The sequence below is a fragment of the Haemorhous mexicanus genome, chromosome 5 (genome assembly GCF_027477595.1).
Source record: "Haemorhous mexicanus isolate bHaeMex1 chromosome 5, bHaeMex1.pri, whole genome shotgun sequence".
NCBI lineage: Eukaryota > Metazoa > Chordata > Aves > Passeriformes > Fringillidae > Haemorhous > Haemorhous mexicanus.
Genome location: NC_082345.1, coordinates 29,411,256 through 29,436,938, shown reverse-complemented (window position 1 = coordinate 29,436,938; position 25,683 = coordinate 29,411,256). Strand labels below are relative to the sequence as shown.

General features: G+C 43.4%; 2 protein-coding genes and 1 long non-coding RNA gene across 3 annotated transcripts in view; 1 reads left to right on the top strand and 2 right to left on the bottom strand.

Moving 5' to 3' along the window:
- The window catches only part of SLC5A8 (solute carrier family 5 member 8), a 29,929-nt gene extending 22,686 nt beyond the window's left edge, over positions 1 to 7,243 (bottom strand). The window contains exons 1-3 of the mRNA XM_059846697.1: positions 6,560 to 7,243; positions 4,422 to 4,487; positions 482 to 533 (exon numbers count right to left, since the gene is read on the bottom strand). Coding sequence (XP_059702680.1) covers positions 482 to 533; positions 4,422 to 4,487; positions 6,560 to 6,892 — 451 coding nt within the window. The 5' untranslated portion in view covers positions 6,893 to 7,243. The remainder of the gene's footprint in view (positions 1 to 481; positions 534 to 4,421; positions 4,488 to 6,559) is intronic.
- Positions 7,244 to 8,661: 1,418 nt separating this feature from the next.
- LOC132327482 (uncharacterized) lies at positions 8,662 to 20,176 on the bottom strand. The gene is made up of 2 exons (XR_009486533.1): positions 19,770 to 20,176; positions 8,662 to 18,720 (listed from the first exon to the last, which is right to left on the bottom strand). It is a non-coding gene; the product is annotated as an uncharacterized LOC132327482 (long non-coding RNA).
- A 43-nt stretch (positions 20,177 to 20,219) lies between these two features.
- UTP20 (UTP20 small subunit processome component) overlaps positions 20,220 to 25,683 on the top strand; it is a 63,392-nt gene continuing 57,928 nt past the window's right edge. The window contains exons 1-7 of the mRNA XM_059846692.1: positions 20,220 to 20,360; positions 20,962 to 21,042; positions 22,168 to 22,234; positions 22,413 to 22,545; positions 23,024 to 23,212; positions 24,208 to 24,289; positions 25,403 to 25,540. Of these exons, the coding sequence (XP_059702675.1) occupies positions 20,316 to 20,360; positions 20,962 to 21,042; positions 22,168 to 22,234; positions 22,413 to 22,545; positions 23,024 to 23,212; positions 24,208 to 24,289; positions 25,403 to 25,540 (735 nt within the window). The 5' untranslated portion in view covers positions 20,220 to 20,315. The remainder of the gene's footprint in view (positions 20,361 to 20,961; positions 21,043 to 22,167; positions 22,235 to 22,412; positions 22,546 to 23,023; positions 23,213 to 24,207; positions 24,290 to 25,402; positions 25,541 to 25,683) is intronic.

The window sequence follows — 25,683 nt, the reverse complement described above, 5'->3', positions numbered from 1 at the left end:
CAATAAACAAAACATCTTAAGTTAACAATCTCTTTGCTGTCGATTTGGTTTTCCTGCAAAAAGGACAGACCCCATTAAATGGTTCCAGGAAGCCCAAAATCATATTTACTTTTGCCTTGCTCTCATCTTGAAGAAAAGCACTTAACCAGAGGAATTAAATTTGTCTTTACTGCCTGCATTGCCTTAAAAATTTACTTAAGCCTTCTCAACTTTTCTGAGTAAGCCATTATCTACAGGTATTGCATCAGAGGTGGAGTAAATGAGAGCTAGTATTCCCAAAAATCTCTTCTGTAATTCCTTACAGGCAGGGATTAAGGGGATTACAAATTAGGATTACAGAGTTCCCATTTAAAGACTTCACAGTCAAGCCCTGAGCTATATTTTTATGTGCTGCATTACCAAAAAAAAACCCCACCGTACCAATACTACATGAAGAAGAAATTATATCAGTAGAGGAACAGTTGCAGTATACTCATTTTACCTTGATTTAGGGCTAAAGCTGGAGCATAAATGACAATACCAGTGTATAAAGTCTAGAGAGGGGAAAAAAAAAAGGAAAGATCAAAATAAATGTAAATTCCTGGAAAGGTGATAACTTTCTGACATGATTTCTTTTCAAGTATCTATGTAGTCTATATTTCCTAAATTCATAATTGTTGACAAATAATTCCAATTAGAAAACAAATGTCTGAGGCTATTAAGCTCTACAATCTCACATCCTAGTGTTCTTAAAACAAATACCAAGGACTCTTAAATATAAAATCCATCTTCATCTTCTCCTGCCTTTTATAATTAACTTATTTTATTCCTTTAAAACTGCAAAGGAAACAAGAGCAAAAGGAAGTTAATGAGGTTTACACATGGTTCGTCAAGGAATCTATTACTATCATTTTCTCAGTCTTGAGATCAATATGCCTTTCAGTATCCAGCTATAATTCACGTGAATAAGAACACAAAATATGACATTAGTTAGTCCTTACAGATAGTGTTACAAGGAATTATAACCCTCAGCCTGTAACACAAAGCCATATATTATTATATTTTCAACCACAGTAAAGATACAGACAAATCAAGGAGCTGCTCCATCTACCTTTGGGAACACAATGGGATTCATACACTGATGTCCTCAATTATTTTGTATATGGTTTTAAATCCTGTTTGCTCCTTTATCACTGTTATTACTGCCACAAGTTCAGCTGTGACATGGGTCAGGAGAATGCAGCTTCCAACGTGCTGATAACTTCTGTGAAGGTCAGCAATCTTGATTCAAAGCATCTGGATCACCAATAGGTCGTGAGCTGACGTGCATCAGCTTTCCATGGCTGGACTCTTCTGACTTTTTGATTTACAGGGATGGGATTTGGGCATGGAAAAACAGCAGAATCAGATGTGATCCAGGATTCAGCCAGCTTCTGTCCTTCCTGCAAGTGTCCACCCTAGGCACAGGTGGCAAACTAGAGCAGGATTGCTAACCACTGAACTACTTGCCATGGCTTTTGAGCAGATCAAAGCCAGTCCCCGAGGTGGAGCTCTACCACATGGCCAGTGGCTATGCTGGGACAAAGCCAAGAGGTGACAGGAGTGAGCAGCTCTCTACCTGTCTGAGGAAATTAGTGAGGAGAAGCTGCTTCACCCAGCCTAACCTAATTGTCCTGACCCCCTGCTGCACACCTGCTAGAGGCACATGCCAGAAAGGATAGGGGGGCCATTGGGGAAATAGTTATTTCTGTGCGCTACACCCTGCCACTGTGTGTGCATGCTTGTTTCTCTCAGTGCCATGAGTCCTCTCTAGATTTTCATACATAGCTTGCATGACAAGAAAGCTGCCAGTCCTGATTAGCCCCTGGCGAATATCTCCTAAAACTACCTATACCACCTTCCAGACAGCTCCTGACACTTGTCTAGCACAGTCAGTGTTTGACTTGCTGTCCATACAGTGGCTGTCAGCATGTGCTGCTGAAACATAGAATCATAGAATGGTTTGTGTGGGAATGGTCCTTTAAAGAACATCTAGTTCAATGCCCCTGCCATGGACAGGCACACCTTGCAGCAGATCAAAACTCAGAGCCCCATCCAGCCTGACTTCCAGGGCTGGGCCATTGCACTTCTTCCCCAGACTACCTGGTCCAGTATCCCACTATCCTTGTTGCAAATAAATACTTCTTTCTATCCACTCAAAATCTACCTTCTCTCAGTTTAAAACTATTATCCTTTGTCCTGTCACTACAGGCCTTGTTAAAGTCTCTCTCCACCTTTCTCATAAGCCCCCTTTGAAGACTGCAATAAGGTTCCTAACAGCCTTCTCTTCTCCAAGTTTAACAATTAATCCCAACATTCTCAGCTTTTCTTCACAAGAGAGGTGTTCCAACCCCTAGACCATTTTTGTGCTCATCCTCTGGACCCTCTCTGAGAGCTCCATGTCTTTCTTGTGCTGGGAACCCCACAGCCAGATGCAGTACTTCAGGTGGGGTCACACAAGAGTGGAGTAGACAGGGAGAATCACCTCCCTCAAACTGCTGGCCACACTTCTTTTGGTGAAGGACAGAATTGGCTTTCTGGACTGCGACCAGACTTTCTGGCTCGGTCAGATTTTTCATCCACCAGTATCTCCAAATTCTTCTCTGCAAGGCTGCTCCCAATCAGTTCATCCTTCAATCTATACTGATATTTGTGATTGCCCCAATCCATGTGCAGGACCTTGCACACGGGTTCGTTGAACTTTATGGGGCCACTCCTCGAGTCTGTCAAAGTCCCTCTGGATGGTGTCCTTTCCCTTTAGAAAATTGGCTGCACCACTGATCACAGTGTCATCCACAAACTTGCTGAGGATGAGCTCATTCTCACTATCTATGTCATTAACGAAGGAATTAAATAGTATTGGTTCCAGTACATACAGCACTCATTACTGGTTTCCATTGGAATATGTAGCTGTTGACTGCAATGATTTGGATGCAATCATCAAGTTTTTTTTTTCCTTCTAATAGCCCATCAGTCAAACTCGTATCTCTTCAAGTCTTTTAATTCAAGGGATTCAGCATGAGAACTTGCGGCTTTCTTATACACAGCAAGTGCCAGAAGCCTTGAATCATCAGAAATTAAAACTTGTCACAACTATGATCACATTTTGGTGTCACTTTAAATAGGACTGATACAATCTTTCTGCTTCTTCAGTAGGGTGTTTTTTTTTTTGTTGTATTATCATAAATCCTTTTCTTTACCTTAATTTAAGTATTAATATTCACAGAAGAGTTAAAATTGTGCCATTAAAATCTTGGGAGGTTTTCTTTCCTCACTAGTATTTAATTTATTCAGGTTAAATTGTAAGTGCTTGTCAGAGAAAGCCACATATAGATCTTTGGTAAATTTCCTTGAGCACATATTTAAGTTGCATAGAATTATTTTTTTTCATCTTTGCAGGCAAAGATTATGCTTAGCTCTTCCAACTTACGCAACTGTGATGTCTTCATATGTGCTGGTGAAACAGTGTCAGGTTTCACACATGCCAGCACTCTACTTTTTCCATGAACTTGTGTATCTGTTAAAACCAGCTAAGCAGCACTGCTCAAATCAGTAATGAGCACTGCATTGGGAACCATCTTACTGGTGCAAGTGTGATTGCCCTGTGACTTCTGGTGTTCCTTTAAAAATACAAAAATAGACAAAAACAAGCATGTACCTTAAAAAGGTGTACTTTGAATTACCCACAAGTCCACTTCAAAACTGTGAAAAGAACACATTTTTTGTTCTGGTGCATTTGACATATGCTCACTGACATTTAGAAACTGTGGTCCCATACTGGCTCTTTGAAAGGGCCAGATACAGCAAACTGTACCAACAATAATATAAGAGACTGCTTTAGTTTAACATTCCCCAGGGCAGTAATCTTCTAATTCTCGGTTTGCAGACAGACACCTAGGGGTTTTTCCAGTGGTGGTGGTGCAAACCCTTGTGCAGTAAGTAAATGACAGTTCCTGACAGCCTTTTTTGTCACCTCTCACTGACCCTTGAGAATTAGTCAGGCTCCCAGAATCCACCCAGCAGAGGATGAAAACTGTCGCTGTAGATAACTGGCGCACGTTTGCATTTTGAACTCATGGCAGGTTTCTCCAGCAGGCAAGTGAATGACTGCTCTTCACACTGCTACCCTGTAGTGAAGGGTTGCTCGTCTCTTGGTGTGGTGCTGATGTCAAGTGATTGCTCTGGGTATTCAACAGTGCCCACAGAGACCCAGGAGGCAGGTAGCCCAGCACCCGCTCCCCACCTCATTGCTGTGCAGCAGAAAGAGCTTTGTTTCTCCTGCTCCCAGCCCCCCCAGGCACTGTGGTAACCTCATCAGCTGCTTGGAGAAAACTGCCAGTTACACCCAACCAAATAATTCTGGTGGCCCCAAGGACCACAGAAGAGCTTTGACGTTTACTTGCCGTTTGTATTATGAAAAGGACCGTTCCACAGAGGCGTAGATATTTATTAAACCGAAGTTCTAAATACTGCAAAAAAGAAGACAAAACAAATGCTTATATTGAAATTTGGCATTATTGATAGGACTAGAATGAAGTGATATGCAATACAGAAAGAGCAAAATGTAGTTTTTACATTTTCATGAATGGCCAAAACTCCTAGAGTCCCCTTGTTTGATATCTCTTTCGACCTGGTTTTCTTTACAGACCTCTCCAGTGGGTAATAACACACAAACAAGTGAAGCAGACATAAGCTAGTCACTATACAAGGGTGTCTACAGAAAAGACTAGAACACATTATCACAGAATCACTAAATATGCTGAGTTGAAAGGAACAAAGATACACAAGAATCATCAAGTCCAACTCTTGACTCTGCACAGGCAAACCTAAGAGTCGACAATGACATAGGAGCCAAGAAATAGAACCCACTAGTTTTGTGAAATCAGAGAGAAAAAGAAAACATTGTGACTATTCCTACGTCTTAGCGTGGAAACTCTGGCATTATGTGTTTCCATCCGAACTGTTGCAAGAGAGGGCAAAAGATTTTCAGTCGTCAGCTGCTTCTCCCCATGTTAACCTCACCTTCTGCACTGCCCAAGGCAGCCTGATATATTCTACTGGTAAGTCAAAATTTATCCTTTTGTGAAACAGAAGCCCTCACTTTTCTATCAAGGCTGGACAGCACAACATCTAAATTAGTCTGTCATGCTGGAGAGCAAATTTCTTACCACCATCTGTCCTAAAAACCCTCTTGGTGTGTGGTTGTACAAAAGAAGTTTCATTTGCCTGACAAATCTGTCCAATCAACACAGATAAACACTGAAGCACCTCAAAGGGCTCACTCACGAACTAAGCATTTAAAATGTGATCTGTGAGCATGTCTACACAAGGAAGCAGTCTTGAACTCCTGGACAGACACAAAAGGTTGTTAGAAATCTGGACTCTGTCAAGAAATAGAAGATATATCTTTTATAGGTGCATTACTGATTCAATGCCAAGATAATCAGCGAGTTTCCGGTAATGACCATAAGCCTTTATTTAAAAGAGCCCTATTTAAGTATCATCATGACAGTCCAAAGATTAGTACATTAAAATACACTGGAAGACACCAGAGATTTCTGTTGGTGAATTCTTATCTAAATTCACTAACAGAAATCTTGTTTTCAGCCTCCAGTGCTGCAATGTCTCTGCTCAGTGTAATAAAATGCTAAAGACCAAAGTAGTCAGTCAAGGACTTTCACCTGCACTGATGCTCCTTTCCCAAAGTCCTCTGCAAAATGAGCAGTTTGCTTCCAAATCTGTAGCAAGGAACTATCTCCATGCAGGAAGATAAACAGGTTGCATGGACATTTTGAATCAGAAGAAAGCACTGACCAGATGCTTTGCCATCTCAAAACCATCAGACTCGACCTGTGATTATTGCACTACCCCAGCTGTCTCTGTGCTGATGGCTATAACTTTACCTTGCATGCTGTGCTTAAACTGACTCAGCCTCATTATGGTGGAAGTAAGAAAACTTTCACAGACAGAGAGCATTTGCTGACCTCCTTGTATAATCATGAGAGAGAAGACATTCAGTGTAAACAGCCTCAGGTGACAAGGAGTCTCTTCAAAATCTCTAGGAACAGCACAAATACATATTCTGCCAAAGGGTGACATTTGTGGTTGCACCTAAGCTTAAAAATCAACCTGGAGGAAGCATGATGTGATGTGATAACTCTGGTTCCTATAGTAGATGCTTTTGTACTCTGGTTTGGGTATATTAATTACAGATGATTAATGACATGTCACCATCCAACCTGCATTAGGATTACTCCACCTACTGAACTGAATATCTGGCATGAGGAAACAAATCTGGCATGACACACAGCTCCTGAGCTAAGGCACCAGTGTTGAGCATCACCTGCCTGCAGAGACAGTGTGGGCAGACTTGGGGACAGAGAGGGTTGCAGCCTGCTCTGAGGAGTGTGGTGACATAGGACAGCCTAGAGTGCAGGAATTTGGGGGAAGAAAAGGTGGAGGGCAGACATGTAGAAAGTAGGCATGAGAAGCCTCCCAGCACCCTAAAATCTGGGCAGGGCTTCTTTCCACTCCACCTTACCTCATAAGTGCTGGTAATGCCCAGCTTGTAGAAGACAGGCAGGAAGATCTCAGCACTGCACAGCACCACCAGGCCGTAGGTGATGGCAAAGATGCAGAAGATGGCACCATAGCGATAGATCTCAGCAGGGGTGCCCAGCACCGTGACGGCTGACATGAAGCTGGCGGTGAGGGAGAGTGCCACCGGGAGGGCACTCATGCTGCGGCCTGCCATGAGGAAGTCCTTTGATGTCTTCTGCCCGCCTCCCACGAAGGCGTAGTAGATGCCAATGATGGCTGAGATGAGCAGCATAGCCGCGAAGACCACATAGTCCCACACAGTGAAGCGCCCCATTCTACCCGAGGAACTCACCCTTGGAACCAAGAATCTTCCCCAAAATCAGAGGGGCTGCTGCTGCCTCCGCAGGGCTGGCACGGGATGGCATAAGCAGGAGGAAGCAGATAGGAACGGGCCCCCGGGGAGGTGCCCCCCCGCCGGGGCTGGGGCAGGTGCGGTGCGGTGACACCAGCGGGACAGAAGCGAAGAGGTGCGATGCGGTGTCACCGGGTGGGACAAGCGCGGAGCGCTGCGGTGTCCGCGCCGGGACAGGTCAATGCGGAGCGTCCCGCGATGTCCCCGGGCGGGAGCGGGCTGCGCCGGGAGCCGCTGTGCGAGTGCCGCAGCCGGGACGGCGGGCGGGCCTTATACGGTCCCGGTGCCCGCTCCTCCCCGCGGCGCTGAGCGCCCCCGCGGAGCGAGAAGGGGCGGCGATCCCGGGCCAGGGCAGCCCGCCCCGCGCCTCCGGGCTGCGGGACGGCGCCACGGCACAGCCCCGCCTGAACGCGGTTACACCGCAAACCTGGGTCGCGGTCCAGAGCTTCTGGAGGGAAGGCATTTCACTCGAGAGCTCCCCAGGATGGGGAGCCTAGCCTCGCTCATGAGCATATTACACCATCTCCCCAAAGGGCTGAGGTGAAAATATCATTTAATATATACATTTCCATGAGTTGTGCAATCTGGAAGGAAACTCACTGAATCAGATTTACCAAGACGAGTTGCTGAATACTGCAGTTGTGCAACAGGGAAACCCTACTACCTGCACTGTGCTCACAGAAGTTTTACTAATCGTCTTCAAGTTCAGGAGTCAAAGTACACAGGAATATCACAAATGGAGCTTCACACACCTTACCCAGAGAGGAATACATCAAAAACACCTATGGGATTTTAAAGTCATGCATGTCAAGTGGCGGAGATGTGACTATTTCTATAGCTAGCAGTAGACACAGGACTAACAGCAAATACCATATTTGGCCACTTTGCTGTATATTAGCAACCCCAGATGGGGAATGAAGATTAAAGGATGCCAAAGCTAACTCAGATTGCTTGACAGCAGTGCAGCCACACACAGCACACCTTGCAGCAGAGTTTAGAAGTTTTGCACAGTAGCTTTCCATCTTGAGCTGTACACTGGCAAAGTGCTATGCTGGAGGTGATTACCTAGTAAAAGTCAGAACCAGCTTGAGGATTAAAAATTACCCTGTTTTCCTTCATGGAAGGTAGAATAATTTTCCTTCCTGCCCAGCCTCTTCTGGCTCTCATCCACAGCTGGATAAGCTGGAAGTAGTCTTTGCTGCAAGTGCTCTGGGTTCAGCTCAAGGTGCTCTGAGCTGCCCGTACCTGACCATTTTGAGACATGGTTTTCAGCAGCCCTCTGTATCTTAGACAGAAATGACTAGACAGACACCTGACAGCCAAGCACAGATGATGGAATGCTTCTCTCCTTGGGAGCTCTGGAAATGCAGGCCTTTTAGAGTTATTTCTGAGTATATATTGGAAAGAGAGGGAGCAGGTGGAAGTCTGGTCTGGCAGGATTATTAAGGTGAGCTGTGAAATCATGTCTGATTTGGTCTGGTGTCTAGTTGCCTGTCTGGGAGTCTGAATGTCCTTGAAGAGACAGAAGCTGGCCATGGTGTGCAAGTGGCATGTCCTAATCTCACCACTGCAGGTTAGGGCATCAGTATTTGTAGCCCAATTACTCTCTAATTACTTATACAATGAGTAAGAGCTTCCAGATGTCCTGTTGAGGAAGAGTGAAAAAGAAACTTATGCTCTACACCTACCAGTTAGGCTATTGCTTTATTGATCATCTGAAGTGGTTGCCCCAAATCAACTTCTGACAGTGTGAAAGATGACAAACCTTCCAAGCCAAGCTTCAATCAAAACCAGCACATCCCCACAGTGCAATGAACTGGTGTTGTCCAAAAAAAGGTATTTGCTGTCAAAAAGAATGACCCCTTTTTCTCGGGAAGGATATAAACAGGCTCTGGCCCAAGACCACAGCTTCAGACCAGTGCTGCTCAGAGCTTCATGCTCAGTGTCCTTTGTTTGCACTTCTTCAGGAATTATGTTGCTCAAACCATTCAAACAATAACATGCATTTAAAGTATTAATTATACAGGATTAATACAATTTTGATTCGGCTTCTTTATAATTTTTGACATAATGTAAACACAGCAAGTGATAACATGTACTGGAAAACAGATCATGTTTCTTAACTGAAACACAAGCAGCTATGAGGAAATGCACATCACTCTGGTTTCACGTGGCATCCTTGGTCCTTTTACCAATAGTGTTAAGCAAATTGTCTTTCAAATGTCATCATGATCAATATGGCATGAAAGGCTGGCTACTCCCATGTGGATATTTCCATTTTTGGAACGAGCAGCAAATCTGCATGATGGCCATATTCTAAATCACAGCAAGTGAACCTGGAGAACAGGAGTAAATGTTTTTCTGGATTTTTCACACAGGGAACCAAATTAGCTCTATTGCTTTGTGCTGTATAACAGAGATAGAACTGCAAGTATTTGCTTTTTCTCATTGCTACAATAGATATGTAAATGGCTTCCAAACTCAGAGAGTGTCTTTCATTATCTTCTTGTAACACTTTTGCCCCATCTCCACTGGGCCTTATGTAGTGTCTCATCTCACTGTGGCTGTGACTCTGTTTTTGTAAGATCTACTGACATCAGTGGGATTCAGTGTTTAATAGCAAGAGGGGTAAGATTCACATCTCTCCAGCACCCTCTAATTAAAAAGGCCATGGATCTGACCAAACAAACCCCAGACTGCCTACGGGCTCCAAATGGTTCCTTCCTTGTGATTGTATTGGGCTCATTTACACTATGGGACAGCTCTGTGAGGTATTACTCGAAGTCTGTAGGGAAGGACATTCCCTTCATGTCATTTTTCATGTGGATAGGCCACTGCATTGGGAGATCAGTAGGATGTGTTTTCTCATGTGGATGAGACAAATATATTGAGCCCTGAACTTGGAGAGATGCTGCCTAAGTTGTGAAAATAGACTTTGAGGGATTATCCTGCTTGTAGGCAAATGTGGACATGGGCAAAAACAACTGTAAGTGAGGGAGGGGAGCACTGGAGGCCTGGTGACCATTGTTCAGTGGTGATGCAAGATCCTTTACATTTTGCTTTGGCAGCCTGGGAGCTCTCCAACTTCCAGAAATTTTTGCTTCGTTTCAGACTATGTGGGGTTTGGCTGTACCAACACCAGCTGAGCTGAGTTTGCAGATCAAGAACCGTTCATGGTCAATTTTATTGACCTGTGTAGTGCCAGGACTGGCCATTGTTCTCTGCTGCTTACACAGGGATCTGTTTGGAAGCCTTGCCAGAAAACGGCTGACTGTTGGTAAAAACAAACAAACAAAATAATTTCAAAACAAAATCTGCAAAAATTGATTATTTGTTAGGAAATCTGGGATGTGGAATGATGCCCTGTATATATGTATACGTACATGTATGCATGTGGAAGGTGTTTGCACTTCATGCAATGACCACAGTACACCATCATCAAATCTAGAGAGATTGGGGCCTCAGAAAGATTAAGGAGTTACCAGTTGCATTGAAGTAGATGCGAAAAAATGCAGGATCCCACAAGTGTTCCTGTTGAAAGGAACACTGCTGCAGGAGCTGAACCTCTATTAGGGGAATGGTGAAACCATTTGAAAGACCTTAAAAACACAGCACTGCAGGCAAAGTTTCTTATCTTCTTAAGTTCACAAGCCAACCAACACTAAGACACAGTGATATGAGGACCTACATTCAATTTACTCCTCTGTTCATGGAGCTACCAGTTAAATTTCCTTTATGTCACACTTAGTGTTAGGAATAACATATCAAAATTAATCATTTACTCCTAATTAGACTGTCTGATTTTTCTCACAATGCAGTACTTCAAGTAAAAATGCACTTCTTTTACTTTTGGAAGATTTTCACGGCAGCAACTGCTTCCTATACAGCATCACTTGTCACCTTGAAAAGCCTGTTGCATTTTGGTGTAAAGGAAGCTCATTGCTGATGGTGTTTCATATTTCTGAATATCAATTAGGGTGTTTGAATACACCCTAATCTCCTCTACGTGCTGTGCTTTTCCACACACTGCTGTTTTGAATTGCTGGGCATAGTATAGCTAGTTACCTTACTACCACCACCATTGGCTTTGCTTCTCCTGGTTTAATGCTCCTGGTGTGGTTTAATCCCAGGCAGCAGCTAAGCACCACGCAGCTGCTCAATCACCACCTGCCCCCCACCTTGCAGAGGAGGAGAGATGGAAAAAAAAGAAAAGTAAAACTCGTGGCTTGAGATAAGAGCAGTAATTAAGTGAAACAAAATAAAATCTAATAATAATATTTATAATGATGACAATATTAATAATTTTAATTAAAGGGGGTGACAGGAACCCAAAAGAAACTAGCAATGCACAATACAATTGCTCACCACCCACTGACTGATGGCCAGCCCACACCCGAGCAGCAATTCGCATCTCCTGGCCAACTCAGTTTACATACTGGGGATGATGTTCTGGTATGGAACAGAACATCATCCATTTGGCTAGTTCACATCAGCTGTCCTGGACATACTCCCTCCCAGTTTCTTGTGCACCTGCTCATTGGCAGAGCATGGGAAACTGTCTTAGCTTATGGTAAGCACAACTTAGCAACAATAAAAACATCAGTGTGTTATCAACACTCCTTTTATACTACATTCAAAATGCAGCACTCTACCAGCTACTAAAATAAAATTAACTATCCCAGCCAAAACCAGGGCAGATGTCTTAATCTCCCACAGTCTTGTTTAGTGATTTTCTTAGCTTTCTTTTCAGTTACTTTTTTGTCAGCCCTTTTTCTGTTAATTCTGTTTGGACATGACAGAATTACCCTGAAAGGGGATTCAGAAAAGCATCATATCATCATCAATATTCCTTGTGAAATTTGGATGAGTTTCTCAGAAATAGTCGCCTGGCACATGTATTTTGAGCACAGAGATTTTCTTTTACAGAGATGTCCCATAATTGTGAACTCTTTATTTGTAGTAATATCACTAGGGTACATTTCCAAGTATCCTTTTCTTTCTTCTAGTAGTAATTTTACAGAAGCGCCTCTTGCACAGAGTGTGTTCTGTGTTCTGTTTGTGGACAATAACAAGGATGCAATGATATTTGCAAGTGTCTTATGTCTTAAAAAAACACCATAAACATAACAAGTTAAATACTTCAAGACGCATGGTTCTCTAATTCCATGTCTGTCATATTTCCAATCCTCATCCTATCCAAATCCTATATTTGAAGAGGTGTAGAATTGGGAAAGGTCTTTGCTTCAGACCCTAATCATTAGGAAGTCTTTCATGGTAACAACGTTTGCTTGAAGTGTTTGTCCTCTCATGCTTAGCATGTCTGGGACACAAGGACAGAAAGTGACTTGCAAAGAAAGAGATCAACAAGGAGAAAAGTGCCAAAGAGTCATAAAAGTCATGGTTTATGTTGGCATTTTGAATGACACTCTCAAAGTTGTTTGTTTTTTTCTGTGTTCACATTCCACTGAAATTCAAATGAATGCGGTTTGTAAGGAAAATAATTTAAATGTGAGTACTTAATGGTCTTGAGAAGGGAACTTTATATTGTGTAACCCACTAATACCAACACACCTTTTAAAATCAATAGTGAGTGCTCCAGGATTGAAGGAAGTACTTAAGTTAGCCTTGACTACTGAGCATTTAAATCTGAATGATTAGGAGTCTATAATGCATTTGCTGGAGAATTCTCCTCTTTCATCTAAAAGAACAAATTTCAAAATGTATTTATGGACTGTCCCTGCAGTGAGATGTAGCATACATAAATACTTGCTCACAAGAACAATTAGTATGGGAATAAAATTGTGGTACAGATTTTACTTCTTTAACTCAAATGGATAAATAAGTTACATGTTTGAACTTTATTCCCATGGCTTTGGGATCTTTTGTTTATTTAAAGTGTTCAATTCTGCATCAACAAAATTACAATTCAACCAGTTTGCTTACTTGCAGTTAATGTATGAGAAAAGGCTGTCAAATGTTCACCAGAATGATGAACAAAAAATCGATTTTTTTTCTGAGTCAATTTTTCTGAACTTCTGTATTTTGTTTCTGTTGTTTCCCCTCTTTTTTCCACTACCTGCTATCCAAACTAGCTCAGATTACATGTTCTAGTTGATGTTATTTTGATATGTGTTTGCTTTAGGTGTACCATGTAGGATACTTCGGTTATGCAGCTTGGCTCCCTGCTGAAGGAGACAGGTTTTTCAGAAAGAAACTCTTGCTTTGATATGCTCCCTGGAGGAGCCCGTCTCTTTGCACTTTCTACAGAGGAAGCCTCTGGAAAAGAGCCTGCTAACGCGCCACTTCAAAACACTCCGAAAAATGTTGCCTGCCACTGCCCCAGTGACCTAACTAGCTTTTTTATTATTTTGATTTATTTTTCCATATTTTTTCCTTATCCAGAGTGTCTATCACCAGTTCTGACACTTCCCTTATTATCTGCCTCCCATCTTTCTTTGTAATTGCTACTGCTGAACCCCCTGTGCTCCCTCAATCCTTTCATCTCCATCCCCATCTCTTCACATTAAGAAACTTTCTCTTCCTCCTTCCTCTCACACTTCTACAAGAATCCCCTTCCTTTTGGACCCACAGTCCCATGAGGCATTTCCCCCAAAATTGCTGTTTCCTAAACACTTCATTCTTCCAATTTTTTAATGTCTCTAGGAACTGACTGCCTTGCCTCTCTTGTAAACCCCTTTTTGATCATCTTCTGTTCTTCTTCTACTCTCTGCCAAGGCTGCCCATGCTGAGATCACGCAAATGCATACACTGCTTGGAAATGTTTGAAAGCAGTTATGCATATTTACACCAGCTCTATGTGTTTAATTTCTTTGTTTGTCAGACATCCTCAAAGCAACATCCATCACCAAAAGTAGATAAGGAAGGAGGTTTTTCCCTCAGGTTCCAACCATCTGCATCTGTTGACTTTGGCTTGGTTTCTTCTGTTTTCCCGTATAACGTGAGATTTTTTACACCTATTTCTGATGCTATCTGGACGTTTCATATAGCAAATCCCTGTTTTTTCTGGAGAATGGAAACACTGCCAGCATCCTTGGTCTCTCCCAAGATGCTGCTGGAACACACTGTAGGTTTTTTGGACTCTTGCACTGCAGTCTTATTGCTGTTGCAGGGTGCTAAGGAGTGATGGGTGGTCTGTGGTGGGTGGGGGACAGTGGATATGTGTCATGTGGATGCTCATGACCAAACTCCATGGCAGGAGGACTTTAGTAATCCAGGCACACTGAGACTCTTAAAATTAATGTCTGTTGCTTTAATGTATTGCTATCCAGTGTTAGCACGTGCTCAAATAGACTACTGAGTAGGGTTTGATGAAAATGTGGATTTGCGACTAAGGCAATGGAGAAGAAATAATAACTTTAATATGATTTTTTAAATAGGCAAAAAAAAATTGTATTGATCTAGCATCATAAACCCTCCACAGCTTCTGCACAGTCAGGTTAATGCCATGTGGTAGTGTCAGCAGTTTGCAGACTTGGCGAATGATGTGATGCACAAGGAAGCACAGCAGTAAATGGCAGTCAAGGAGAAGCATTTTGGCTGCAGCTGGATTTAAGGGACTCCATCTCTTGGTACAGCAGATGTTCTGTATCTGTACAGTAGCATTAGCTGATCCTCATTTTAAAGGGGCTCGTTTCATCTCACATCAAATGAGGTGCTGGTGGGCACCCTGCAAGTGATCTTCTCCTGGCTATGAGCACCAGGTGAAAGACAGCCCTCTGTGCAGCCAGCAGCTATAGCCAGAGAGGTGAACTGCACCCCTGTGCTAAGTGCTTGCCCAGTTCAAGCAGCCAGGACTTCATCTGCTTCAGAGTTTTTTGGGTTTTCTCTCTTACTTGGAGATAGAGGCTCATTTTCTTTTCCTTTATTACTGAAGTGTCAATCTCCACCTAGATATCTCTAACACAGGGATCTATTGTTTCAGTATGTTTGTTTTATCAGTTCTTTCAATGGCTCCTATTTGATCTGATCATAAATTAGACCCACAAATCGGTATTGAAAGCAGGAGCAGTGTCCAAAAACTTACCTAAATTTTATGATAAGAAGGGACAGCCCTTTTTTTTTTTAAATTAGTGTTAGCAACATCTCTGCAGTGACAGCATCAATAACATTTTTTTGTGTTTTTTTGGTTGGTTCGCTATTTGGTAGGTTGGTTGGTATGGTTTGATTTTTTGGTGTTTTGTTGGGGTTTTTTCTGCTTTATATAGACCAATATTGGAAATTTCTCATAAATATCTGCATTTTAGCAGCTGGTACTAGCAGCTTATGACACAGTGGAAGTGCCAAGAAGGGCTGCTTTGTCTCTTGATGTTGTATAACTTCTTCCACTTTTCTAAGTTACTCACAAATATTTCACTCAACAATACACATCAAAATTAGACTGCTTCCTAGCAGTCTCAGCTTAAGGGTATGTATGTTTAAATGTTTTTTCCTTACAGTACACTGCAGAGCTGAGATTATTAGACCCTTTCTTTGGAGTTTCAGCTTTTGTACACTATGTCTCTTGGATCTATGAGATCAGAAATGGATAACTGAAGTACTGACTCTATTGGAACCTGAAAGCAAAGTTACAGCTGCATGAATACTATGACAGTTGAAACTTCAAATAAGAAAAAGCAGCAAATTAATTAGCCAAAACATCAAACCTACATACCTAACTTTCATTGCATGAATGAGATGGATGCAGAGATATGAAGAACAGTACCAATTGCTTTGTACATTACCTTCTATTCCATGCCAGGAACATACCATTCCTTTCAGTGAGCCTGGCCTTATTTTTCCCTGAATGGCATGCTGTAAACAGACTGTTAGTAGTCCCAGACACATGACAGACAGCCTGAAATCCAGATGGTTTCTGTCAAATCCAAATGCCCCTCATTTTAATGGTGAGCATGAAATGCAGGAGAGCATTCATATCTCTTTTGGGGAACAAGACTCTATCCTGCCTTTTAATTTTCCTTTCCATGCACCATGATTCTTCTGTGAATCCTCTTCCTGCTCTTTCTATTACTGTTGCTTTCAACAAGGCTGTAGCCAGTTCTGTTGCTGCTGCTGTGGCAGAGCAATGGATGAGGAACAACAGCAGCAGCCACCACTGCAAACCTCTCCTTTCCTGGGGCTGTCTGCATACATGTGGTCTGTGCAGAAATCAGACCCCTTTTCTTTCTAATACAAATAATTTCTAAAACTTTCTTCTCCACCAAAAAAAAAACAAAAACAAAAAACAGAACAAAACAAAACTAACAAACTGAACTAAACCAAATAAAAAAAAATTAAAACCCCAAAACAAAACAAAAACAAACAAACAAACAAAAACATAACGAAACAAAAAATCCCAAAACAACAAACAGAAAACCAAAGCCTAAAAAAACCCCAGGTGTGGGTTCCTACTGGGCAGAAAACTAGCATGAATCAAACCTTTGCCAGGGACAGTATAGATGATTTATTGGTGTGGACAGTCCCTGTGCCCTGGTGCTGTTCAGTTTGCTTCAAGAGCTGGGGCTAGTACAGCCCACCTATTTCAGCTCTGCAGCAGGACCCTGACTTGAAATAGATGAGTCACTGGCCTAGGTGTGTCAAGAGTCGAACCAGGTTGTCAGTGTCCCTTTCTGTGAGGAAAGTCCATAAGTTCAGGATATTTCAGACAGAAAATCTGGGATCTGAATTCCAGTCCCTTGTTCCAACCCTCTCTGTTCAGCAAACCTAAGGGTTTACCCTTCTCCCCATGAAATTCTCCCCATGACTCAGCTAGCATTGACCTGGAGTTGCATTATTTGCAGAATTTCTATGCTCCAGGCGTATTAGAAAAAATGTGGCCCAGCAGTTCCACCACATTGCAGAACAGGATTCCAGTATCTTGTCTGCTTTGATTTTGAAGTGCTCTCAACAACATCCTACATAATCTTGTGGGGTTTTCTCCCGCAAGGCAAGGCAAAGTGCCAGCTAGAAGCTGAGGAGGAAACTGGCAGTGAAAATATGTCATTGTGTTACAAAGGGCTCATCTTACTTTGCAGTCAAATTTAAAAATTAGATTGCTTCAGTTGAAAGAATACACCAAACTGCATGATACACTTGTATAACCTGCCTTCAACTCATGCCAGCTTCTCCCTACAGGAGGATTTTAAAGAACTCCTGTGATGCAATAGGTTTACAGCCACATCCACCCCAGCCTCTGCACCCCACCTGTGTGGTGACTCGAGACAGGCAAAGAGAAAGGCTTCTGGGTTTACAACCAGCTCAGATAACTCTTTATTGTCTTTAATATTTGATTGAGCAACCTAGCTTTGGGCATCCGAGATTGGAAGTTGTTTGGTCAAATTCACAGTTGTTTCTGTTCATCTATTAGCCTGTTATATTTCATTTTGAAAGGAAAAATCCTCACACAAGATAATTACCTATGCAAACTCCACTATGCCTCTGTGCATATGGTAGGAAAATGAAAATTTGATCTAACTCCTGTGCACCTATGCAATCTACAATGTCCTCTGGTTAAAAATAGTCTGACCTGGCTGCTCATTGTCTTGTGTCAGGTAACATGAGCTTTAAGTCAGAAACTCAGAGTCATATGGGCTTCTGGAGTGTGTGCTGTGCTTGTGATTAATACACATAAAATATGACAGAAGTAGGGCAACTCAGTAACCCTGCCTGGATACAATGTATTTATGTAGTTATTGAGCCATGCCATGTGGGGAGCATCCACAGGGTCAGTTGTAGATAGGCACATATAATGGAGTCATCCAGACTTCCTGAGACTACCATTTCTAGGATTAATGCTATTCTAACACAGATGTTTCGAGTACAAGAATATGTCTAGAGCTTCAGTGAATAGAAAAGGAGCCTGAAGTTGATGCTCAAAGGCGGACACAGGCATTGTAAACATGGCGGGTATCTGAGATGAATTCTGCCCTGTGAGACCATCCTGGGTTAAATATCGAGATATTTCACCCCTCATAGGTTAGACTAAACTACAGACTACCAAAGGCATGCCTGCTTTGCTTCTACATAAAGTGGGTCTGCCTCTTGCTGAGTCCAGCAAGTAGATTTAGAACTGCAGGAATAAAAAGCCCAGGAATAGAGGAGACAGGAATCTTAGACCTGTTTCAGGAGTGCTGATGGATTAGAGTCAGGGACTGGTGGCTGTAGGCCACACTGGGTGTTTGAAGAAGTCAGATCTGAGTTGGTGACTACTTTGGTAGACATGCATGCACTATTTTACAAAGTTTTCCTCTACATGCCTCTACAAGTATTACTACCAATAAGCCACTGCTCTTCAGAAAGCCATCCGCTTTTAATTTTTAATGCCTGTAGCATAAATTTCTGAAGGAGAATTGCTGGCAGGAACCATCAGATAATCACAGTGTGTTGGAGCTAGGGCCTGCCCAGAGATGGGAAAACCACATCTCTTACTGGAAAAGTAAAAGTCCTGAGGCTTGAGGCATTGCAGTCAGAGGGGAGTGTATGTAGTAAAGGTATTGTTAACATAGCTGCAGCTCATACACAAGTGGGGAATGGCCCTTCTGGGTCACTGAACCTTGCCAGCTGAGGCACCAGACCTACTGTCCTGGCCATAGCGATATTGATACCTGGGCTATGAGCCTGAGGCTCACTCAGGTGTACCTCCAAGTGTGGTATTCAGTGCTGGCTGACACGCAGTCCATGAGTAGCTCTTGCAACCAGAAACTCTCAGGAACATCAGCAGCTGCAGGTTTAGCTTGTCTCAATCTTCTGAGAAACTGCCAGTTTACAAACACAAAAAGAGCATTTTAAGCCTTTTAAAAACTTCCTCTAATGTCTTTTATTTTTGCCGATGACGACTTCTGCAACAGTCAGAGCTCTTCTCCCCGTTACTGAACATGAATGTTACATTTTGCTCATTTCCTTGGATGATTTTGTAGTGCATGCATCCCACAAAGTTCTACAACTCTATGAATAGATGCTATTCATAATGGAAAAAAAGATTACTGTTTTCCACAAGTATACAATAGGTAGGAGACACTAAGTGAACTTACTATCCACTTCTGGGAGGTTATTTGTGCTTTTAAACAGCTGCATATTGGTCCCTAAGGTCTTGTGGATCTAGACCTCTCAACATGCTTTTGGCTGCACTTCCTATGGAGATATTTGGCCTTGAAATGACTTAAGCCAACCTTTTCAAACCTAAACGCCTAATTAGGCATTCTCTTCCCACCTAATGCAAACGCCAGAAGTCCTTTCTATTCCTACAGCGAAAGAACAAGGTTTAAAGCTGTCTCAGTAGTTCTGAGTCCACAGGTGCTGAAGCAAGCACGTTCCCCTACCTGCCCAGATGACTATCATGCTAATGGCTTACTGCCTGCCTGTGGGCAGCCTATCTGGATGCACCTGGCACTGTTTAACCTGCTGGGTCTGTTCGAAGCTGTGGGTCCCTACGTGCTCCTAATCGTGAAATTCAGCTGTGCTCAGATCCACCTGTGCGCCTTTCCGTCTGAACGGCCTGCAAGCCTGATTTCTGACAGTGGCCTGGTCTGAATGGCCGGCAAGCCTGGTGTCTGACAGTGGCCTGGTCTGAATGGCCGGCAAGCCTGGTGTCTGACAGTGGCCTGGTCTGAATGGCCGGCAAACCCGGTTTCTGACAGGGCCTTGAGCTGCCTGTAGCAGGAAGGACAGGCAGCCTCGACAGGGACAAATTCTCAAGCTGGACAAGACACAACCTCGAACGGCCACGTGGTTCTGAGCTGTCTGTACTACACCTGCCCGCAAAACAGCTCCTTCCCACCTTAACTTCAGCTCCCACCTCACTCACACGTCCTTCCCCTCCTGCAACTGCAGCCACAGAAGCTCCCACAAGCCGTGGTATTGCAAGGGAGGACCAGTCCGTAACCATTTACTCTGGCGCGAGGACTTTGTCTGCGATGAACATTTTAGTTTAAATTGTTGAGGTCCGGAAAAAAATCACTACTGAGATCAGGGAGCTGGGCAGCGGCCGTTCCGGGACGCGCTATCAGTGCTGTGCTGCGGCCATAGCACAAACTGCTCTTCCCTGGGCACCGCCGCGGCCTCCCCCCGGTACTGAGGTGCCCCAGCCCGCCGCCCCACACCAGAGCGCACAGACAACGGCGGAGAGGAGCTGCTCTGCCCACGGCACTCCGGAATCTCCGCTCGGTGCCAAGGCGAGACGGGGACGGGAAGGTCCCTCGGCTCCGGGCACAGGTCTCGTTCGGCATCGCCCGCCCCTTCCGCCGGCGGTCCCGCCCCTGCTCCCGGCAGCCCGTGCCGGCATGGCGGCGCCTGGCGCCTAGGGCCGCACGTGTGGACTCGCTGTGGGGCTCCCGCCGCCGCCACCGCCACCATGAAGAGCAAACCCACGGCCCACAAGTCGGGCAATACGCACCGGGTGAGCGCCCGCCCGGACGCGGCTGCTGACCGGGGGAAAAGGGAGCTCAGGCTTCCGCCGTCGTGTTAGTTCAGTGGTCGTGCCCGGCTGCCGAAGCGGCACCGCGGCAGGAGGCGCGAGGGTCGGCGGCGCGGCGGGCTCTGCTCAGCGCTGCGAGGGTCCCGGCCGGGACAGCGGGGCCGGAGTGCGGCTGCTGCCCCGCACCCGGCAGCTCCGGCCGCCCGGTCACCGTCCCTGGCAGGCAGCAGGCTCACCGCCGCCCTAGCGTAGGAGATAATTCAGTGAAATTAACCAGGGTTTTCTCATGGAGGCTGAAAGCGGGGCAGTTTGCTGAAATCTGGGTAGATTTCTCAGCGTCTCTGTCATCGTGTTGTGCAGACGCGTGGGCTGCGAGCCTCGGTTTGCAGGTCGCTGGGGTGGAGGGTTGGTCCTGCTCCTGGGCGCTTTGCCTTCACCTTCTTGTAGGGCTGATATTGAGGGGTATTGTCCGGCAGCCCGTCTTTAGAAGTGGGGCTTCTGTTTGCAGTGTGTGTGTACTGTTGAGAGAGATTTGCAAGGGCTGTGCTCAGAATTGAGCAAGAAATGTGTCTTTTTTTTCCAGTTTCTTACCTTCTCGGAGCGTCTAAGCAACATTAATATTGATATTATTCATCGGATTGACAGAACTGGGAGCTATGCTGAGGTGAGAGCAGCAATTGTGATTATTTTCTGAAATAACATCCCAAGTAGACATACTCCATAAAAGAGTCACTTAAGAAATTTATTTAGGAGGAAATTGGAAAGGAGCTCCTGCAAGAACTACTTTTTCTAGAGCCTCATTTCATGCTTTGTTCCATTTTACTTTTTTACCTGGTCTGCAGTATTGCCATTGAGGGACTTTGTCAGTACCACCCTGATGTCTTCCATGTGGCTGGTGGCCCTGTTTCTGAACATGAAGGATGCTGCTGTGTCATTTAGCAGTCCTAGGACCAGACTTGGAAAGACTTGCATGTGTTGAGTAGTTGCAATAGAATCTGAAGTTTGAAAATCATAAGCTGGAAAAGACCTCTAAGATTATTGAGTCTGACTCTTAACCCAACACTGTCAAGTTCATCATTAAACCATGTCCCCAAGTGCTACATCTGCACATTTTTTAAATATTTCCAGGGATGATTATTCAACCACTTCTCTGGGCAGCCTGTTCTAATGCCTGACCACCCTTTCAGTGAAGACATTTTCCATAATATCCAGTCTAAACTTCCTCTAGCACGACTTGAGGCCATTTCCTCTTGTCCTATCACTTGTCACATGGGACACATCCCTTGTTACCTATCGACACCCACGTACTGGCAGCATGTGTATAAATTAGGAGCATGTGTCTTCATGGATCACAAGGATCATTTCTGTGTGTCATACAAATCATCATTACGATTGTAGTGCTTTGCAGGTTATTGCCACCAGGCCTGCTGGATTGTTCTGAACTTCCCACTCAATAGCTGAGAGGATGCCAAAAGAAAATCCCAAGGCATTGTGCTGGGTAAACCATGGCTCAGCATCTTAGATTATCAAGGCCAGTCAACAGAAGTATAAAAAGCAATTATATAAACAAGTCCTGTCATCAGAAAATATTTTCAAATGTGTTTTGAATATTGAAAAAAAAAAAACTTATTTTCAGGGAAACTCAACAGTGCCTATTGAAATAAGTCATTAAGATTTCTTAGAATATTCTTTGTTTAAGGCACTTGATAGTTGTCTTCATTTGAACCTCTCATCTTTACAAGACACCTTCAGTAGGGTTGGTAACTATTCTTCATCTTTGTTTTGGCAGGAGGTTGAAACCTACTTTTACGAAGGACTGCGGAAATGGAAGGAGCTGAACCTCACTCGCCATTTTGGTACGTCTTTATATTCATGTTTCCTGCTTCCCTTAGACTGCTAAATATGCTTTTTCTTCACCCAGAGCCCAGTGGGAGATTACTGACTGGGCTCTGGAGCACTGTTATTCTTTAACACCCTACATGCTTACCAGGGACTGGACTAGTTATCAGGGCTTCTCTTTTGTTGTTTGAACAGTGCAATTCTATAATGAAGTGGCCAACAAATGCCAGTCCTTCAACCAGCTGGTTTATTACCAAAGTGCTGTTGTGCAGAGCTTGAAGACACATCTGCAAGTCGAAGGCAGTCTTGCTTACCAACCCCTATTAAAGTAAGTATATGGTCACAAAAAGTAGTCATAAGCCTTGATGGTATTACAAGTAAGCATGATTACTGTTGTAAGTGTTCTTTATCTTTATTGTGCCTGAGGAAAATAAGCAATGAGATGCCCAAAGTTGTCATATTTCCCTTTTACAGCTTTATGGTTCTAAGTCTTCAAAAATATACAGTTGTGGCAAGGCAAACTAAGTAGCTGGAGTGCTTACTAAATGTCAGACATTATATTAATGTGCTTTGTTTGATATTAATAATTTGGGGGTTTTTTATACTTCTGTCTGCTTGATTTTTTGAAAATCTTAAGATTCTTGCCATCCACAGCTGCCTAATAGGTGGTATTTTTTAAAAAGTGAGACGTAAAAGTGATGCTGCCTTTCTTTCCAAGGAGGCTGTGCTGGATGATGCAATGTTTGACTAGGTTTTGACTGGTTTGTTTTTGAAATGCACTAACACTGGTATTTTCTGAAACACAGTCTAGTGGTGCAGCTGGCTCGAGATCTTCAGGCTGACTTCTATCCTCACTTTCATGACTTCTTCCTGGCCATCACCAAATTGTTGGATACACAGGATACAGAGCTGCTAGAATGGGCTTTTACCTCTCTTTCCTATCTCTACAAGTATTTGTGGAGATTGATGGTAAAAGACATACACAATATATACAGGTAAAAACCATATTTAATGTCTGTCTTGATCAGCAGTTACTAGATGCTGTAGAAGTGTAAATGCCACACGAATTCATGGCTTAATGCTTCAGTATACTTTTTAGCAGGCTTTCTCAGCTTTTCTCAGAGAGGAACTGGCCAAGCTCCAGGCTGTTACCAAATGCAGGGACTTCTGGCCTTGGGGAGTTCCTGAGCTGCAAGTGCTTGAAGGCTGATTTTGTATGTTCTTGCTGTGTTTTTAAACCTTTCCCAAGTATCTGCTTTTGGCAGCTGCTGTAGACTGAGCATGTGGCCTGACCCAGTGTGACTACTTGTTCAGTCTTAAATTGCTGGTGTAGCTGGGCTCTTCCTTTTGACATAGACAGTGCTTCCATGTTTCTTCCTCCTAATTTCAGTTTGGAACAGATGGAGTAAAAAACTGGTTACAGATTTCCTCCTCAGCCCAAGCTAATCTGTCGAACATATTGAAAAATGATCTGCTCAATTTGAGAGAATCTGAGGCACCACTCCCTCTGCAATGAACCTGTGATGAGCCATCTGCCACTGTTACTGATAGCAGCAAACTGCAAATATTTGTCAGCCTTGCAAACTGAATCTTTCAAAACTTTTAAGTGTACCAGAGAGCCTGTTGGCTCAGCTGAAGTACAAATCTGGCGTATAAATCAACTTTTGTTTCACTTATTGCTGCTAAACATATTACTTGTAAATCTTGATGCTGCAGTTGAATCTGTGTAGATCTCCAGATTTAAAAGGTATTTCTGATTGTGGCTTAATTTGCCTGGCACTGTCATTTGACCTTCTTTGCAAAGCTCTTGTTCTTTATGCAGGGAGAGTGGAAAGGAATCTAGATGAGGGAAGGTATTGGCCCTCTCTAGAAGGACGGGTTCTTAGTGTTTGTAAAAAGTGGTAATGTAAACTGGAAACAATATTTTTAACCTGCTGATGGCAATTCTTGCATTGCCCCTAAGACAATGGGTTATTTTGTGTCTTTGTAGCCTGTACAGCACCCTGCTGGCTCACCACAAACTCCACATCAGAAACTTTGCTGCTGAAAGTTTTGTCTTTCTAATGAGAAAGGTAAGTGGGATGTTTGTACTTTGATGCTATCTTCATTTTGAAGTGGTTTTTGGATTCAATGTGCAATATTAGGTTTTCTCCAGAGGAGGGTTAGCAAAGCCTGAACTGGCATACAGTGTGTCTTGAGTTGTCATTTTTTGGTCATTTTGTTGGGTTGTTTGTTTGTTTGGTTTTTTCCCCTCATACTGAGAATGTCATGCATTCTATGTCAGTAGTGGCAAGCAGAGGCCTTAGCACTCTCTGTTTAGAGACATTAAACCAAATGCCTGTGGTTGGTTTATCTAAAATGACTAGAAATAGTAAGGTAATCCTGCAGAAGGGAGGCTTGGATTTGTTTAAGCACATTTGCCTACTGGCTTTTTCACAAATACTTAAAGGCCCTTATAGAACTGAAATTCTTGTGATGTTTTTCCACTCCTGAAGATCACTGTATGTAACATTCCCAGGCAGATCAGCCAAGATCAGACAGCAGCTTTCATGAAGTAAGGAAAGGGAGTGTTAATTGTTGGGTTTTCTTTAGTTAAAACATACAAAAACCAGGATTCCTTAGACTGGCTAGCAAGTTTGAGTATCCTCATTTTTGTCCTAAGTTGAGAGAACTTAATAAAGCATGTTCATTTGCTTGGTTGTTTTTGGAAATTTCTGAATTTAAGTCAAATCCTCAGAAACTGAGGTGTTTACAATATTGGACCAGAAGTCCCTGCAATATTCTCAACTGTGGTTCTAGTTTTGGAGTGCTGGATTCTGTGTTCAGCTGATTCATGTCTTTTTCTCATCAGGACAAGGACTTTTTCATTTCAGTTGTGACCAGTTTAACAGTGCATTTATGCACGTGTTTAAATGTGCATGAGAAGAATGAAACCCATATATTTCAGCTGCAGTGCCCTCAGCAGACCTGTGTACATTCTGGGGTTGTGGGAGATGTACTGACTGAATAGCTGATCAGATTTATTCTTTGAATTTCCTTGTGTGGTCACAGAAATAATAAGTTTGAGCTGTTGTGGGAAGGCAGGACTAGGAGAACAGCATGGTGCTGTGGAGCCTTTTGATTGTCTCTGTCCATCTGGCAGCTCTGAATAGAAGATAATGGTTTTTTCTCCTTATGTTTTGTAGGTTTCTGATAAAAATGAACTCTTCAATTTAATGCTCCGTGACCTGGGAGAGCACCCTGAAAAGGTGGAAGGTGTAGGACAGCTGCTTTTTGAGATGTGCAAGGGTGTTCGAAACATGTTCCACTCCTGTGCAGAGACGGTAAAGACAAGATTGCTGCTTTAACTGTCACTGTAATGGGCCTTAGGCAGTGCTCACTGAAACCAGGGGTCTTTTCTCCTTCACCTCAGTGGCTCCTTGGTGATAAGCATGTTGGTAATTACCAGGTAGGATCTGAAAGCCTA